Raw genomic sequence first — 18117 nt, forward strand, 5'->3', positions numbered from 1 at the left:
CGAGTCCCACGTCAGGCTCCCTGCATGGAGCCTGCTTCTGCCTCTGCCTCTGCTTCTGTGTGTGTGTGTGCTGAATAAATAAATAAAAAAGAAAAGAAAAAAAAAGAACATACGTAAAAAGCCCTAAAATACAGCAAGCACTCAATTTTATGATTTCCCTTTCCATGTTATCCCCTGTCTTCTCAGGCGGGCAAAGTTCCTTTCTCTTCATACCAGGGGTCTGGTACCAGGCAACCCAGGTTGCTTCCAGTTCTGAAGACTCTTACATGTGGGAGTTGGAAGCCCCAGTGTGTGAGAGGGGGTGGGGACCACACTAGGAATTACCCTGAAAAGTGAGGAAGGTGAGAGTGCAAGAAAACAAAAGTGCTTTCTTAGATCTTAATGTGACATCAGCCAGTGGGTTCCTCTCCTCTTATAAGTGAAGAAACTGGAGCTTGTGGAGGTTCCCCTGCTAGTGACAGGGACAGGTCATTTGGCTAGGATCTTTCCTCCCATGAGCCCTCTCTTGCTCATCTCCTCACTCCTCTTCTTCCCTTGAGGGGGTCTGGGTCAGTGAGGAGGAGTGTGGGAGAAGGAACAAAAGAGAAAACCTTCAAGGAGCCAGGACCTTTCTTTCCACTAGACTTCATAAAATTTTAACACAAAAACTTCCTCAGAGTAGAAGGCACATATCACATGCAAATAATATGCTAATCACATGCTAATCCAAAGTCTGGTCCTCAGAACTCTGACACACACCTGGCTATAAACTCTGGGGGAAATTCTTGGGAGACCCCTGGGCTCCAGGACAAGACAGACAAGAGATGTGTTCCATTTGGGCTCAGGTTATGGAGTTAGGATTCATTTTAGGATTGGAGAAGAGCCAAGTGTATAATTTGGGATTAGGGTCACAGTTAGTGCAGAGTCAAGGGTGGAGGTTAAGGTAGGATTCAGACTGGGCTGTGCTTTCATTTTATTTATTTTTAAGTAAGCTCTATGCCCAAGTGGGCCTTGAACCCACAACCCCAAGATCAGGAGTCGCATGCTCCTCAGACTGACCCAGCCAGGCCCCCCTGGGCTGTGCTTTGAAAGAGGGGAGTGTAGGGGACATTTTAAAGGCCTCCTTTCCGGGATCCCTGGGTGGCGCAGCAGTTTAGCGCCTGCCTTTGGCCCAGGGCGCGATCCTGGAGACCTGGGATCAAATCCCACATTGGGCTCCCGGTGCATGGAGCCTGCTTCTCACTCTGCCCCCCACCCTCTCTCTCTCTCTCTAAAAAAAAAATAAAAATAAAAAAATAAAAATAAAGGCCTCCTTCCCCCTCCCCTTCACCCACCAGACTCGTCCCCACCTCGACTGCCCTTGCCCTGCCCTGCAGCACACTCTTCTCTGCCTACTTCCCCGTTCCTAACCTCTTCACCTCCCTGGGACCTCCCAGTTTGGCTGCCTGGGGAGCTCTGGATACGTCGTCCCAGACCCCAGCCTGGCCCTCAGCATTTCCTCTTGAGCCCAGACTCTTGACTTCTGGCCCCAGGAGCACTGGCTGGCCTTGACCCTACCCAGGTCCTCCGTTGGCCGAATGTGACAGCTGCAGGGGAAGCAATAAGGACCTGGTGAGCTGGCAGCTTCATTCCAGAGCGTGGGGAAAGAGCAACAGAACATGAATAAATTCATGGAGCTGGCCCCTCAGCTCCCTGTGAGCCAAGCCTGCTCCCCCCCGCGGCCCCCCCACCACACAGACCCGCTGCCGCCTGCAGCCCTGCTGGTCACCGCAGCTCACAGCCTGGGCTGGGGACGGGAGAAGGGACGCTCCTGAGAGAAGAGGGCTGGGACCTGAAAGGGGCTGAGGTGAGGGACTCAGAAAGAGGGCCTCGGTGAGTAGGAGTGGGGCGGGGAGTGGGGCTGAGAAGTGAGGGCCTCTGGCCAGCGGAGGGCGGGCACGGGTGGGGGGAGGAGGCAGGAGAGGGGTGGCAGGACCTGGGGACTTTGGGGTTTGAGGACCGGTCAGGGTAGGCCAGCGTGAGACCTGGCCTGCTCTCTCCTCTCTGATCCATCCATCATCCAGCCTGGGGGAGCCGTTCAGGAATTAGACATGCACGGGGCCGACATGGCCCTCAGCCACCCCCCCCCCCCCCCCAGGAAGACAAATGGCGACAAAGACCTTGAATAAAATTTGTATTTATGGTTGGAGGAGGAGGCCCCTCCCCCACTGACTGCCAATCCTTTCTCTCCCAACCCTTTCAAGCATGTAGGGGCCTCCCTCCAAATCGGCCCAGCTTCAGCAACCTATTTCTTCCTGCACTATTATGGGCTGGGAGGTGCACGAAAAGGGTACAGAAAACAAGATGAAGGGAATCACCTTCCACGCAATAATCATGCCCTGGTGTGCCCTGTACCCTCCATTTTGCACAACTTATTCCTATATACTACATTTCTGACTTATCCTAGTCAATAAGAGGTCCTTTGCAGCTGACCACTCCCAGGGTCTCCAAACATCCCCACTTTTGCCAGTCCTGGCAAAACCCCCCTTTCCAAACCTCTGGTCCTGGGGTCCCTTGTGAGCAAGAAATTTCCTCCAGAGGTGCCAGACAGACCTGAAGGAAGGATGCAGGCACTAGGCTTTTTTCCTGGACCCTGACCCCTCACAGAGAGGGATCCATCAAAGCTTGTGTCCCCTCTTGGTTTCTGGGAATGACAGAAACAGTCACCTCTCACAGGAGGGTGCCCAGCATTTAATCTGCATTTTCGTTGTGTTGATTTGCATAACCGACTTCAAATCCCTCCCTCAAACATTTATTATGGGGGGGGGTCCAACTTCTTTGCATTTCCTTCTGACCACAGATTTTTTGAGAAAGGGAAAGAGGGAGAGATGCTGGGGTGGGACAAGGTCTGGGACTCTGGCAGGGGTGGTGTGGGCCTGGGCAGGGCAGGGCAAGAGAGAGACTCCAGTTGCTTTCTGAGTCCGCCCCCCCCCCCGCCCCGCCCCGCCCCGCCCCGCCCCAGTAGATTCTCTACTCTTCAGTCCTAAGATAGGAGAGATGGTATCCGTGGGGCCCCACATTTAGGAACTAAGAGGAAGCAAAATACAAACACCTCCCTTCAAACAGCCCTCACACATACACGCACAAAGACAACACACAATCCACAATCCCACTCACCCAGAAACACACGGGGCCAGGGCCCCACGGCCTCGTCCACACTTGCCAGCACTCTGTCACAATGCACAGACCCAGAGCCTACCACTCTGTTGGCAGAACCGCCCCGCCCCCGCATCTTCCCCACAGTTGATATGTCACATTGGAGTCCGAACACGGACCTGGGTGTCTCTCTGCAGCGCGCCATTTACATTTCTCTCTCGATCTGTCAACCTGTCTCGGCTCCTGTCTCTCTCTCTCTGTCTCTGTCTCTCCCTCTCCCCCTCTGGGCCTGTCAGTCTCTTCTCGAAGCTTTGTCTCTGTCTCTGCGTCTCTACCTGGTTTTCTGTCTCTTTGATTTCTTTGCTTTCCTGTCGGTTTCCTGCTCACTCCCCCAGGCTGATCTGATTTCCCTCTCGTTCCCTCACTCTCTCCGCTGCTCTGCGCCCCCCAACATCGGGGGTCGAGGTTGGGGGTGGCTGGAAATTTGCCTTTTCCAGTTCAGGCCAACATGTACTCGTTGAAGCCTTTACCGTTTGTTATTGGGTCACGGCACTGAGGGGCGTGCGGTGGTGAATTTCTATCTTTTATCGGCCTTCTTGTTTGTTTGTGGGCTTTTCTTTTGGTGAGGGGGGCGCTTTTTAGCTCTGGAATCCACCTCTGTCTCCTTTCTGTGTGTACATCTCGACCCCTTTTAATCCCATATCTATATCCGGCTTCCTCCGGGCTCTGGGAACACCAAACTCAGGGTGGGGTGAAAGTAAGGGTAGGGTAGGGGCAATGAATCCCTGCAGAATCGGCTGGGAACAGGCAGGAAGCGAGAAGCTGGGGGGGCGGGGGGGACGCGGGTGGGGGCCTCCGCCTGCCCCGCCCCCGCGCTTCCCACTCTGGGCGCCAGGGGTCGCTCCGCCCCGGGCCGCTTATAGAGGCTCCCGCCGCGCCGCGGCTCACACCACCCGCACTGCCGCCCCGGGAGGGAGGGGAGGAAGGTGAGGGACGCAGAGAGGGAGCGCGCTCGCTGGAGAGAGACGCGGGGCCGGGACTCCAGCAGGGGCTGGGGCCGCGGCCGGGGTGGAAAGGTGCGTCAGTGCTCGCCGAGAGCCGGAGCGCAAACCTCCGAGGAGGTCGCGTCCGGTGGGCGCCACCCGCAGCGCCGAGCCCGGGACGTCCAGAGCGCTGAGCAGTCCCCCGCTCCGGCCGGCCGGGAGCGATCCGTCCGGGTAGCCGGGGACCCAGCGCCGCATCCTGGAGAGCGCCGCTGCGCGGAGAGCAGGCATCCTAGATCCGTAAGAAGCCCGCCGTCCGAGAAGCCGCGGATCTCAGGCGCCCGGGCACGTTAGGCTGAACAGGAGGGTAATAGAGGACCACGGGTTCGGAGCCGTCGGGAGCCCCCTGGCGCAACTCACCGGGGGAACCTCCGCCTTGACGGAAGGTTTGGGGAACGGCACCGCCGAGGCGGGAGCCCGCAGGGGCGGGGGGGCCCGGGCGCAGCCGTCGGGGGGGGCCCGACCCAGGCCCGAGCCCGGCCACCGCCTCCGGGGCCCGCGGAGAGCCCCGGGCCTCCGCCGCCATTGCGCCCAAGAGTGAGGAGGACCTGCTGGCCCTGGCCGCGTCGCGGCTGAGCCGCCGCAAGCGGGTGGCGGGCGCGGCCGTCGGGGTGGCCATGGTGCTGCTGCTGCTGGTGGCCATTCCGCTGCTGGTGCACAGCTCCCGCGGGCCGGCGCACTACGAGATGCTGGGTCGCTGCCGCATGGTGTGCGACCCCCACGGGCCGCGAGGCCCCGGACCCGACGGCGCTCCCGCCTCCGTGCCCCCCTTCCCTCCCGGCGCCAAGGGAGAGGTGGGCCGGCGCGGCAAGGCAGGTCTGCGAGGGCCCCCGGGCCCCCCCGGGCCCAGAGGGCCTCCGGGAGAGCCGGGCAGGCCGGGTCCCCCGGGTCCTCCCGGCCCAGGCCCCGGCGGGGTGGCGCCCCCTGCCGGCTACGTGCCTCGCATCGCCTTCTACGCGGGTCTGCGGCGGCCGCACGAGGGTTACGAGGTGCTGCGCTTCGACGACGTGGTGACCAATGTCGGGAACGCTTACGAGGCGGCCAGCGGCAAGTTCACCTGCCCCATGCCGGGTGTCTACTTCTTCGCTTACCATGTGCTCATGCGCGGCGGTGACGGCACCAGCATGTGGGCCGACCTGATGAAGAACGGACAGGTGAGGTGCCCCTCCCCCCGCCCGGCCCCGCAGACCCGGTAGCCTTCCAGATCTCCCTGCACTCGTTACACTGGAGGGCTGCGTTCGAATCCCTCCCCCAGCGGCGTCAGTGAGTCCAGAAAGGCCGGGCTGCCAAGATCGTACAAATCGGTTCATTTAGCCGATTTGGAGGAGGAGGAATTGGGACCAGAGAAAGGAAATGACCTGCCCAGGGTCTCACGGAGCCTTAGGAATGGTGTCAGAATCAGAACTCGGGACTCAGAGCTTAACGCCTCTACAGCTGCCAACCTCACATCCAACTATAGGCAGCCCCGCACCAAAACTTCTTTGCTGTCTCACCCTGCCAGTTAGCGTCTTTTCTCCTCCTGTCTTGGCCCACCCTCACTTCTGAGGCAGCCCTCCGGGCTTTTGGGTTCCTCAGCATCATGATGGGCGAGTTACCTGGAGTCTGGCTCCTTTGAATTAGAATGGAACCCAGGTCTCTGGCACTGGGCAGTCCACCGCTGTTCTCATGTGGGGGCATTCAGCTTGGATTTTCGAGTAAAAGGTAAAAAAGACAACACTCGCCCAGCGGCCGGGACCAATACCAGAGCTGGCCTTACCCTTAGCTAATACTGAGTCGGGAGGCAGAGGTGGAAATCGTGTGGCAGTTCACCGGCCAGACAGGCAGCGTGATGAAAGGGGTTTGGAGGGGGAAAGAGGCAAAGGACAGATAAAGTGGAAGCTTTGGACTAGGTTCCAGAAGCCCCACATCTTCCCTGGCAACCTCTGGCTTCTGGTCAGAGTTGGAGTCACTGCCACCTTGGCTTGGGGGAATAGCTCCAAGGACTCAGTTGGAGGACTGGGACACGCAGAGAGGGAACGAGAGGCCGCAGGGCTGGGAGTTGGGGGAGGCACTTGGGCCCCACAAGCCGCAGGGTGTAAGATTGGGGCGAAGTGGTGACCTCTGAATGCCTGGCAGGGTGGGGTGGTGTTGACCGTGGCACATCAGGCCTGCTGGTCCTGGAGGTCCGAACCCCGCCTCTGCTATGGCTGCTGCACGCTCCTGCTCCAGGACTAGCAGGCGCGGCCTTGGGGTCTCCTCCCAGTAGGGCCGCCCCCAGGAACCCAAGGAAAGAGAGTGTGTGTGTCTGTATGGGAGAGCTGTATTTGTGTAAGGGAGTGTGTGCGTGATGCGAGTGTGTCTGTGGGTGCCGGGTGCGAAGGGGTGAGAATAGAGCAGTGTCCGTGTGCATGTGGCACTGAGTAGGTGTGTGTGGTCTATGCAGGGCATCTGAGCAGGAGGAGGGGGCGAGTGTCTATCTAGACTGTGCCGGTTCCTGAGGGGGCGGGGGCGGCGCAGCTCCCCACTCTGTATTCCGCGGCGCGGGCGCTGCGGCCCTGGGGACGGTAAATAGTGATTAGAATAATGATGAATAATTAATGAGTTAATAACCAGCCCCCGCGGGACGGGAAGAGGGGGGCTGGGGAAGGGGCTGGAGGCCGGAGGAGACCAGCAGAGAGGCCAGAGGGAAGAAGGGGTTACCTGTTGGGGAGGAAGGCGACCTCCATGTCGTGGCGCCGGTGGGCGCTGGAAGGGGAAAGGGCACCCAGAGGCGAGAATGCATCATTGCACCTTCCCATGGCCCGCACCCTTGCTTGCCTACTACAGACACACCTGTGCCCTATCACTGAGGGAAGGGAATGAAAGTTTAGGAGGTCAGAGCGGGCTCAGAAATCTTAGAAATCATCCTACAGGCTAATCTTACTGTTCAAGTGAGGACGCAAACGCTGTATGGCGTTTTTTAGGTGCAAAGCGCTGTTCTAACACACTTCATAGATAGTAACTCATTCAGTCCCGACGACCGCATGAGGTCGGCTCGACCCTTACCTCCCAGCTTGTGGAGAAGGCGCGGAGCTTGCCGAGTCGCACAGCTGGTGAAGGGCAGGACCTGGGCTCAGGACCCGCTGCCTCCTGCCCTCCCAGCCCCTGCAGCCTGCAACCCTGGCGCCGCCTCCGCCACCCCAGGCCCGCCCAGGGCGTGAGCGGCGCGTCCGGTTCTCCCCGCTAGGTCCGGGCCAGCGCCATTGCTCAGGACGCCGACCAGAACTACGACTACGCCAGCAACAGCGTCATCCTGCACCTGGACGTGGGCGACGAAGTCTTCATCAAGCTGGACGGCGGGAAGGTGCACGGCGGCAACACCAACAAGTACAGCACCTTCTCCGGCTTCATCATCTACCCGGACTGAGCAGGGCCCCACCCCCCGCGCCCCCGTCGCCCCCCGCCCTCGCTCCCCTCTCACCCGCCTTCAGCCGACCCCACCCAAGGCGCCACCCCGTCCTTCGAGAGCCGGGCGGTGGGGCGGACCCTCCCGCTCCCGGAGGCGGCCTTGCTGGGGGGACTCCCCGCGCTCCGTAGTCGGAGCGGCCGGGGGAGGGGGAGCAGAGCGGCCCGGGAAGGGACCCCCCGCGTCCGAGCGCGCGCCCGGGCGACCGGGCGGAGAGGGGCGGGGGTCGGGGCCCCCCTACCGCCGGGAGCTGGGGAACAGCTCCACTGCCCGGAGCTGCAAGCAGAAAGCAAGCCCAGGCAGTATTTGGCGGTGGTCGTGTGGTGTGTGCGTGTGCGTGTGCGCGTGTGCAGTTGGAAGCGCTCGGAGGTGGAGAGCAGAAACAGGAGCCCATCTAGGTGGGAGGAGAGGAAACATCTGGCTGGCGCTGGTCCTCTGTCACCACGACTTTCTCTTACCATCCTCTCCTCCCTTCATCTCCGTTTTCGGGCTCCAGGCTCTGGCCTAGCAGCCTTCCTGTGAACTGGAGGGACCAGTGAATTCTTTCCTAGCATTTGAAACGCATTCTGTACAGTCCCCATTTCACCCCCATCCTGCCTAGGCCCTAGGGTTACAGCTGCTGTGGCCTCTTCCAATAAAGTGAAGTTGGAGAATGTGTGTGCTTCTTAACTGGGTGCAGAGTGGGAGGAAACAGCTGACCCTTTCCCTCACTCCTCTCAAGGACTCTCTCGCCTAACCAGTCTCTCTGCCAGAGGCAAAGGTTTACTTATTCCTGGCAAGGCCTGTCTCTGGGGGGAGAAGAGGAGGGGAGTAGCCCAGGGCTTCTACTCTGATATGGAAAGGGAGGAGTATCAGCTTCAGGAGAGCTTTGAGGCCTGTACTGTAGGGAGACGCCAGCCAGAATGACATGAACAAGGGAGGATTCCAGAGATAGGGGTCTGGTGCTTCTGCTTTAGGCGTGATGCGGGGGAGTTGTGAAAAGAGGACCCTAGGGGATGAGGGCCATTGCTGATGGCTCCTGGGAGTGGCATTGATCTCAAAAAGCAAGAGCACGTCCTTAAAGGTCCAGATTTGCCACCCCCCACCCCCCAGTACACACACACACACACACACACACACACAGTCACAGAGCTTGCTGAGGGTGGGGTGGGCAGGAGTGGGATGTCCCTGTAGGACAGCTCCTGGGGAGGGAGCCTGGGGGATCCGGAGAGCCGAGGGCCTGCCTCTAAGCTGGGGGACACTGCCACCGTGTGGGCAGCTGGAGAGCAACAGCTCCGGCTGACCTAGATCAGCCCAGAGGGAAACTGACATTTGGACACTTTAGAAACTTTATTGAAGGATAAAGGGTATCAGCTCCCAGTCTCCTGGGGTGGACAATAAATAAAGGCTAAAAAGGAAGGGGCAAGGCAGGGCAGGAGGTGGATGCATCATGACAGAGAGTCCTGTGGGGCAGCAGGACCAACTGGAATAAAACACTGGAGAGGAAGAAGACTGTCAGCGCAGCAATCCTTGAACTGTAGCCAACCCTTCCCCACTGACCTCTGCAAAGAAGTAGAGGCTGGAGCCCCCCGCCCCCCACCCCCGCCTCTGCCCCCCTGCCCAGGCCTCCTCCCCCTCCCCCAAACCACCATGTTTTCTGGAGGCTGGAGGCGCGCTGGGCAGGCACAGCCTGGCTATGGACAGGGGTGCTCACCAGGGCATCCTGCCATTCAAGCAGCGTGGCCACAGGGTTGGTGCAGACCCGGGGGGAGCCTGAGGGTGGGGCTCGGCTGGTGTAGAAGGCACATTCATCATCCAGGCGGGCCTCGTGGAAGCAGTGGATGGCAGTCAGACATGCTTTGAGGCGCTGCCTCAGGGCCAGGGTTCGAGGGGCAAGACCGCTGGGACCTGAGGGCCGAAGGCCAAGGAGACTTCAGGGCAGGCTCTGGAGTCCTATACTCCCACCATCTACTGCCCTTTCCCACTCCCCCGACCAGGGGCCAAGACAATTAGGAGCACATTAGAGCTCGAGGGGCAACTCCTCCCTTCTTTCTGAAAGAGCGCCAGGCTGGGGGGTGCAGGGAGCAGGGCAGGTGGAGGAAAGAAAAGCCTGGAACCACCCGGTGCAAGGAAGGGGCCCCGCTCCCAGTGAGAGATGAGGATCTCCTTTGTTCACAAGCCCTTCTGACCAACTCCTTACCTGCCTGGCCTGTTGGCGGCCTCAGAGACTGGAGTGAGTGAATAGGGGGGCTGGCACAAAGTGGGCGTTGGGAGGAGAAGGTCAGGCTGGTGGTGGCTGGAGTCCACTGCCGGCAGCAAGGCTGTGGGCTGGCCTCTGGACTTCTAGGTTCCAGGGGGCCGGCCTCTGATGCCCCAGGCTCTATCCTAGGGGAGGCCTCTAGGAGTCCAATCTGCCTGTGGGAGTCTACCTGAAGGCATCCGGGCTCTACTGGAGGGCAGGGCTCTGATACCTCAGGCTCTTCCTGGGCAGAGGGTCCTGGCATCCCAGGCTCCCTCCTATGGCCGGACTCTGAGGGTCCTGGCTCTGCTGGAGGGCAGGACTGAGCTATCTCCAGCTTTGCTTCCGGGCAGGGCTGTGGTTCCTCACACTCCTCTGGCAGGCAGGGCTCTGGTAGTCCAGAGTGCTGTGACAGTCCAGGAAGGTGTAAGTCCCCTGCATTATGCTCCGGGGCATTCAGCGTTCTAGAAACCTCAGCCAGCAGGGGCTGAAGTTCAACCATATCCAGAGAGGAGCCTCCATTATGGGGGGCACACTTGTCCCCAGCAAGCCCTTCTACCTCCTTTCGCAACAGCTGCTGCAGGATATTGATGCGCTGTGGGTAGGAGAAGAGTACACAGGGTGATGTCAAGGTGTTTGGGTTCCACTGTCTGCCCACACGGTCCTGTTCCCGCACTCTCCTCTCCGCCTTTGTCCCCTTCCCAGCTCTGTCACTGCTGATCAGCCATCAAGGCTGTCACCCACACGGACGCACCTGCAGCTTCAGCTCTTGGAGCGTGGGGGTTGTACCAGGGTGGGGTCCAGGAGGAGTTGCCACAGGAGGGTTCCCAGGCCCCTCCTGCACCTTCCTACAGCTCTCCTGGTCAAATAACCGGACTGCAATCTGCTCCTGCCACAGGGGAGAACAGGGGTTCTGTGAGGAAACCAGTCCAGGGCAGGAAGAGGATCAATCTGATGCCACCCTCAGGAGGAAGGGGTCAGGTCAGCCGAGAGGCCCTGAACGTAGATTAGGAGAGCCGGCAGAGGAGCAGGGTGGGTTGGGGGGCTTCCAAGAGAGCCCACCTGCCTCCGACTGCTGGGCTCAGGCCAACAGGACCCAGCGAGGGATGTTAGCAGGGAAAGGCTTCAGGCACTTACCCAGGGCAGGGCAGGCTCTTCAGGACATGACTGAGGGGACAGACCAGTCAAACACGGGGCCTGGGACAGAAGTGAGACCGCATCACTCTCCCCACCCATCCATTCCCTTCCTCCCCGCCCGGGGCCAGGAGGTCAGCTACTTCCCTGCTCCCTCTTACCTGTTGAACTCTGGGGCCCGACAGGATAGGCGTGAACTGGGTTTGGGGACGAATGGCAAGACGCCGCAACACTGAATACGAGGTCTGGGGAGAGAGGAGGATGGCTGAACGGGAGCAAAACCCAGACCTGGCAGGGATCCCAGCCAGACTATTGTGCCCTCACCCAGCCCCCAGGAGTGGTGGATACAAACTAAAACGGAAGGGCCAGGAGAGGGTACGCGCTGAGCCCGTCCAAAGGGCGATGGATGGCTGATGGAAGGTGGCCCCCCATGGCCAGGGGAGGGTATCAGGTGGGAGGCACTGGTGTCCTGTGGGGAGGAACAAGGTGGAAGAGTGATCCCCGCCCTCTGCATTCCTAGTCTCCTCATTATGGCAGCCAGGGTGATTCTTTGAAGACCTACTCAAATCCTGCCTCTCCCCTGTTCATCGCCCCTCCCCGTGGAAGGCCACGCATTCCAAATAAAAGCCAAGGCCTCATGCTGGTTTATAAATCCTAATGCAATCTGATCTTGCCATCACCCTAAGCTCACTTCCTGCTGTCCTCCTTATTCTGCTTCGGCCTGGCTAGGGTCTCCTTTCTTAAACACACATTCCCATGTCAGGGCCTTTGCATCTGCAATTCCCTTGGCCTGGACCTTTCTTTCCCCAGATCTCTGTACAGTTCACGTCCCCAACTCCTTTCAGTCTTCACTTAAATGTCATCTTCTCAGTAAGATTTCCCTGACCAATCTATTTGAAATCAAAATACCCCCTCCCCTACATCCCTACCCCCTTCGGTGTCTACTTTTTTTTTTTTTTTTTAATTCATCAGCACCTGACATGCTATATATTTTACATACAGGTTTTTTTTTTTGTCTCTCCCTTCTAGAATGTGAATTTATTTACTACTATATATCTAGAACCTAGAGTACTGCTTGGCACACAGTAACTGGTCGATAAACACTTGTAGAGTCAATGAATGTCAGATCTGCCTCACTCTCCGCACTGATCTGATGCGTGATACAAATCTATACCAGACCATGACCTCTCAGCCCCAGGTTCCAGACAGCTGGTAAACAGAGGCTAGTCCTACTCTGGACAGACCTTGGGCCCATGGGGCAAACACAGCTCAATTAACATCCCAAGGCCCACCCACAATCCTCTGGTGCTGGCTGGTGCCAGAGAATTCCCCCAAACATCTCCCCTGCCTCCTCCCCATCCCAGAAGGGTCACATCTCACCCTGGTGTGGGTTCTCTCTCTTAATGGTACCCGTTGGGCCAGACCTAGGGGGCCCCCTCCTCCTTCATCTGAGCGAGTAACAACTTCATGTTCTCCTTCAGGAAGAGAGGGAGCTAGGAGGAGACAGGAAGTTTGCTGTAGTGCTAGAACACATACCACTGTCTGGCACAGGGTTTTGCAACCTCCAGAGAGGGTATGCCAGTTTGACAGCCCCCACTGTACCATCGAGGTGGGGACCCATCCAGCATCCCCTTGGAGCCCAGCACTATCTCAGTAATCACTTATTAATCAGAACGCCCCAAGTGGGCTAAGGGGGTGATGATGGTCCTTAGGGCTGAGGACAGAACAGTGAGTGGAAGGTAAATCTTATAGAAAGTGGCAGAGAAAGGGTTGAAGTGGGGACCACCTCCTTTGACACAAGTGCAACAGGGCAACCTCTAGCCTATCAGGATCCCTTCCTTTGTGGCTCCTTCCGACATGGCCTTCCCCTCATGCAGCCTTCCCCAACTGCTGAGCTTTCTCCTGTCTTGCTCCCAACTTTAGGCAGCCCACCTACTCCTGTCTTCTTCCCATGGCTGGACACACTCACCAGGCTGGACTGGGGTCTCCAGGAGCAATCCTGAGGTCTGGCTCACCGAAGTCCTGATGACAATAAGGACAGCAACTAGCAGTCACTGAGTACCAAGTATGAGCTGGGCACTTTGCTAAGTGCTTTACAAACATCATCTCATGTAAGTCTTTGTGCAACAATCTCTAACAATACAAGAATTATCCTCATTTGACAGATGAAAGAACCTGAAACCTGGAGGTTAAGGCAAGCTTACACTAGTAAGTGCTGAGAATTAGGAGTCAAACCCAAATCCCATTCATTGCCATCATCTATGCTCTAGCCACTAAACAAAAGAGATAGTATTTCTCATTTCTGTTTCTTCTTCCCCCACAACCTGAAAAAACTGATGTCATACTGAAGGTTGGCCGTAGAGGCCTGAACCCTATTCCAAGGGTTCAGCCTGGGCACCCACATATTTCCCCCTTCCCCTCCTGGGTTGCTAGGAAGTCCTAAAGCTACTGGAAAGAACCCTGAATCAGACACTGGATCATTCTCTTCCAAATGATCCTTTCCCCCCTCACCGGCTGCTGCCACCTGTCACTCTTCTCAGCTCCTGGAAACTGGGGTGAGTAGAGGGGTGAAAGGAAGGTCCTGAAGGTGGAATCTGACCCACGGGAGCAAGAGGAAAAAAGCAGAGTCAGAGGTGGGCTCTGAAGCTTCAGACCTCACCATCAGCCCCATCAGCCTCCACAACCCCTCTGGCTCGTCAGGAGGTATCTTCCCTCCTAAGGCCCAGTTTTGTCCCAGGGAGGAGCTCCCAGAAGCATTGAGCATCATCAGCTCCTCAAGGGCACTCACCAGAGCCTCTAGCCTCTGAGAACACAAGGTGCGGCTGCGAGGTCCTGGTCCTTCCAGCCTCGAGAAGCAGGAAGCCCTGGTAGGGTCCAGTCGGTGGGCAGGGGTTCTAGGGGCTAAATATGCAGAAGCCCGGGCACCCTGACACCACAAAAAGAGGCTATTAGCCCAAGCTCAGGACTCCCTCCTTGGCCCACACCAGCCACTGTTCTGTCCTCAGCCCTAAGGACCTCTATCCCTCCTCATAGTCTATTTTATTACCTGGCCCCTACGGGTGGTGCCTCCTTGGCTCCCTCGAACCAGTATTCTCTGAGCCAGACTGGGCTGGCGCCCCAGGAGACAGCTCTTAACCCCCTCACCTGACAGGATGGTGGCCAGGGCTGCAGGGTCGGCCACAAACTCTACAGTCCCTGGAGCCTCTGCAAGAGAAGAGAAGGAAAGGTGAAAAGGAACAGGAAGGAGGAAGGCTGAAGAGTCAGCAGTCACCTTGTGGTGCAAGAGTGAGCTGAAGAGACTCATATTATTGAACTCAGTTCACCGAAGTTCATGGAACTTTATGTAAGACACGATCCTAGGCACTGGGGCTCAAAGAGGAATGAGAAACCCCCCAGCCTCGGGAAGTTACCATCAAACTAGAGTGAGGTGACAGGCTCAAGCCAAGGCATGGATGTGTTATGAAAGAAGTACTGCCAAGTATTAGAACACAGAGGAATTGATTGTGACTAAGGGGGCTGGAAAGGCTCTAGAAGAGATGACATTTTGCTAAAGGAAAGAGAGGGCTTCCAGGAGTAGAGAGTTTACCAGGAGCAGGGTGCAGGATTCAGAGCAGGCAGGAGACCAGGTTAGTGGAAAGCTCCCAAATCCCACTGGATGCATCATCCCCTTCCCCCACACCCACACAAAGAGACTGTGTTTTCAAGCCTCCAAAGGGTACCTGTCTGGGGAGGAGGCTTAGGCCCCACATTCTGTACCCCAGGGCTAGGCCTCAGTTCCTCCAAGGGGTTCCGGAGCTGAGTGCTCCCCAGTGATCTCTCTGATTTCTCTGTTTGATGTGTGACTTTCGGCCTGGGGCCTGCTGAGTCGACAGGGCATTGAATACTGAACTTCTGCACCAATCTCTGGGGGAGGGGAGGACAAAAGGCTGGGGCTCAGCTTTGGGGCGCATTGGTGGCATGAGCTGTCTCCTTGCAGCTACTGTCTTCACCCACAGACCCCCTCTTACCTTTGGATCTTGGTTCTCCTGGTCCAGGACACAGGATTTGACTGTGGGGAGAGGCGGGCGTCTCTGAGAGCGTACGGGAATCTTGCTAGGGGTGGGAGATACGCCCCTGGGGAGCGGATCCTTCGTGGCTTGGAGGGTGGGCATGACTGCTACAGCTGAGGTGGGGAGGGAAACAGGACCTCAGGTCAAAGGTCAGCCAGTTCGAAGCATCAGTTCCGACCTTCCTGAAGCTCCCACCTCCGCCCAAACCCATGCGCCCAGAAGACCCGATGCTTCCAAGGCCGCTGCAGGAAGCCCCTCCCTCCAGATACCCCGACTCTACTCTTCGGCTCCAGGACCCCGAGCTGCCTCTCCTCCCTATGAGCCCCGCGGCCCCCATTCCCTCTACGATCTCCATGCCGCACCTTCCTCGGAGCCACCGCGGCTCACCCCGATTTCATTCGCTCTTTCTTGACTGGCTTCAGCAGCAGCTACTTCCCCAGTTTGTAAAATACGCCAAGCCCCTGATTGGCTCTTCTGCGCTCCCCGGAGGCGCGTGACACCTGGCTGAGCTGTCCAATCCACGGGCTCCGGAGGCGGGGCCAGAAGAAGGACTGGTGGTCGAGCCGCTCTCCGGCCAGGAAAAAACTGACCCGACTCAGCCAGCCAATCGGAGAGCGGAGCGCGGGGAGGGGGGCGGGAAAAGAGAAAGAGGGCGGGCATTCTGAGGTTGGGAAGGCGTGGCCCTCCAAGTCCCGGCCACAACGGGCGCTGCCGACTCTCGCGAGGTCTCGGGACTGCTCGGAGCAGGAGCGGTCCAGGCTGTGCGGGATGGGCGGGCGCGACCCCACACCCGACTGACCCGAGCGCGGCGCGAGCTCAGGGGACGCAGCTGCAGACGCGTAGAAGAAACGTCTTTTCCACTTGGTGCCTGGGAGGAGGAAGCGCCTCCAAACGGATGGAGAGGGCTGGAGGCAATAGAACTGAGCCCAACGATGATGAACCATCTTTGGGGCACTTGGGGGGCTCAACCGCTTAAGCCTCCGACTCTTGACTTTGGCTCAGGTCACGATCTCCGGGTGGCGAGATCCAGCCCCACGTGGGGCTCTGCACCCAGGGGAGACTCCCCTTGAGATTCTTTTCTCTCTCTCCCTCTCTCTGCTTCCCCCCAACCCGATTCTCTCTCTCTCTCTCTCTCTCTCAAGTAAATAAATAAATCTTTTAAAATAATAATAATAGGGGAGACCCGGTGGCGCAGCGGTTTAGCGCCGCCTTCGGCCCAGGGCCTGATCCTGGAGACCTGGGATCGAGTCCCCGCCTCGGGCTCCCTGCATGGACCTGCTTCTCCCTCTTCCTGTGTCTCTGCCTCTCTCTCTGTGTGTCTCTCATGAATAAATAAATAAAATCTTTAAAAATAATAATAAATAGGGACGGCTGGGTGGCCCAGTCCTTGATCATCGACCTTTGACTCAGGTCGTGATCCCAGGGTTCCCAGGATCGAGTCCCACATCGGGCTCCCTGCCTGCAGGGAGCCTGCCTCTCCCTCTGCCTGTGTCTCTGCTTTTCTCTGTGTCTCTCATGAATAAATAAGCAAAATTTTAAATAAATAACCCAACCATCTCACAGGAGCCTCACAGCCTGGTCAGGCGTGGTCTCCATTTCACAGACTCAGCGTCACTGGAACTCATTCCACTCAACAGGCATGGAAGAGGGAAGACGGTGTCACTGTTACTGGCAGGCAGGGGTGTGAAACTGAGGGAACCTAGAATATCCCGGTTAGACTGGAGGGGTGACCTCCAATGGAACATGGGAAAGTGGTGATGGTTACAAGTGTACAGGACTCTGGTAGGACTGTCCCTGACTTCCGCGGGTTCTATTACTCAGGCCAAGAACCCGGAGGTATTCTGAACTCCTTGGTTCCCTTACATTCTCTCGTTCACTCTTACTACTTTTGTATCTGTAGGACTCATTTACTCTTCCTCTTCACCACAGACACCCTAATCCACCCTAACCTAGCCTAGTGGATTGGAAGAGTCTCCCACCCTCCATTCCCTCTTGCTTTCCATTTTAATACCTTCGCCACAGGGCAGCTAGAGCAATCTTTCCAAAACTGCAAATCTGGTCCTGTTACCACTGTGCCTTGACTGTTCCTCTTCCCCACTCCCCGTCTTGTTCTCTGCTTTCCAACTTCACTGCCTCTTTCAGTTCCTCAAACTCGTCATGTGCCTTCTAGTCTCTCTGCCTGGAATGCCTTTTTAAAAAGTATTTCTTAATTTAAATTCAATTAATTAACATATAGTGTATTAGTATCAGAGGTTCAGTGATTCATCAGTCATATATAACACCCAGTGGTCATTACATCACAGGCCCTCCTTAATCTCCATCACCCAATTACCCCATCCCCCCCTCCAGGAACCCTGTTTGTTTCCTGATTAAGAGTCTCTTATGGGGGATCCCTGGGTGGCGCAGCAGTTTGGTGTGGGCCTTTGGCCCCAGGGCATGATCCTGGAGACCCGGGATCGAATCCCACGTCGGGCTCCCAGTGCATGGAGCCTGCTTCTCCCTCTGCCTATGTCTCTGCCTCTCTCTCTCTCTCTCTCTGTTACTATCATAAATAAATAAAAATTTAAAAAAAAAAGTCTTATGGTTTGTCTCCCTCATGTTTTATTTTTTCCTCCCCTCCCTTATGATCCTCTGTTTTTTTTTAAAGGGGCACAAGTTTTATTTGAACAAATTATATAAACTTTTTTTTTTATTTATTTATTTTTCTTTATTTATTTATGATAGTCACAGAGAGAGAGAGAGAGAGAGGCAGAGACACAGGCAGAGGGAGAAGCAGGCTCCATGCTCTGGGAGCCCGACGTGGGATTCGATCCCGGGTCTCCAGGATCGCACCCTGGGCCAAAGGCAGGCGCCAAACCGCTGCGCCACCCAGGGATCCCCTCTTTTTTTTATAATAAATTTATTTTTTATTGGTGTTCAATTTACCAACATACAGAATAACACCCAGTGCTCATCCCGTCAAGTGCCCCCCTCAGTGCCCGTCACCCAGTCACCCCCACCCCCCGCCCTCCTCCCCTTCCACCCCCCCTAGTTCATTTCCCAGAGTTAGGAGTCTTTATGTTTTGTCTCCCTTTCTGATATTTCCCACACATTTCTTCTCCCTTCCCTTATATTCCCTTTCACTATTATTTATAT

General features: G+C 57.1%; 2 protein-coding genes across 4 annotated transcripts; one reads left to right on the top strand and one right to left on the bottom strand.

The window, feature by feature from the left end:
* Window positions 1-3995: 3995 nt before the first annotated feature.
* C1QL4 (complement C1q like 4) lies at window positions 3996-8236 on the top strand. Its single transcript, XM_072798030.1, has 2 exons — window positions 3996-5311; window positions 7363-8236. Exons 1-2 carry the CDS (start codon window positions 4775-4777, stop codon window positions 7540-7542), a joined length of 717 nt encoding a protein of 238 aa, XP_072654131.1. The 5' UTR covers window positions 3996-4774; the 3' UTR covers window positions 7543-8236.
* A 655-nt stretch (window positions 8237-8891) lies between these two features.
* On the bottom strand, window positions 8892-15497 carry TROAP (trophinin associated protein). Of its 3 annotated transcripts, none has more exons than XM_072798028.1 (15): window positions 15345-15497; window positions 14941-15095; window positions 14653-14836; window positions 13980-14137; window positions 13722-13859; window positions 13445-13527; window positions 12903-12955; window positions 12314-12426; window positions 11286-11402; window positions 11095-11178; window positions 10937-10996; window positions 10554-10688; window positions 9761-10394; window positions 9275-9468; window positions 8892-9056 (listed from the first exon to the last, which is right to left on the bottom strand). In XM_072798028.1, the coding sequence occupies exons 2-15, from the start codon at window positions 15082-15084 to the stop codon at window positions 9009-9011; spliced, it is 2145 nt and encodes a 714-aa protein (XP_072654129.1). In that variant the 5' UTR covers window positions 15085-15095; window positions 15345-15497; the 3' UTR covers window positions 8892-9008. The 3 variants fall into 3 exon arrangements, with proteins under 3 accessions (XP_072654129.1, XP_072654128.1, XP_072654130.1); XM_072798027.1 differs by having other exon boundaries at window positions 8892-9122; XM_072798029.1 differs by lacking the exons at window positions 12903-12955; window positions 13445-13527; window positions 13722-13859 and having other exon boundaries at window positions 8892-9122; window positions 14078-14137.
* Window positions 15498-18117: the final 2620 nt, after the last annotated feature.

The sequence above is a fragment of the Canis lupus genome, chromosome 25 (assembly GCF_048164855.1).
Source record: "Canis lupus baileyi chromosome 25, mCanLup2.hap1, whole genome shotgun sequence".
NCBI classification, from domain to species: Eukaryota; Metazoa; Chordata; class Mammalia; order Carnivora; family Canidae; genus Canis; species Canis lupus.

Bases quoted from the DNA above. Each gene is read 5' to 3' on its own strand.
- C1QL4 (XM_072798030.1), top strand. From the start codon at position 4,775: ATGGTGCTGCTGCTGCTGGTGGCCATTCCGCTGCTGGTGCACAGCTCC. The intron at 5,312-7,362 runs GTGAGGTGCCCC...TCTCCCCGCTAG, and splicing joins ACCTGATGAAGAACGGACAG to GTCCGGGCCAGCGCCATTGC.
- TROAP (XM_072798027.1), bottom strand. From the start codon at position 15,084: ATGCCCACCCTCCAAGCCACGAAGGATCCGCTCCCCAGGGGCGTATCT. The intron at 14,138-14,652 runs GTACCCTTTGGA...CTTCTCTTGCAG, and splicing joins TAAGCCTCCTCCCCAGACAG to AGGCTCCAGGGACTGTAGAG. The intron at 13,860-13,979 runs GTAATAAAATAG...TTGTGGTGTCAG, and splicing joins GCACCACCCGTAGGGGCCAG to GGTGCCCGGGCTTCTGCATA.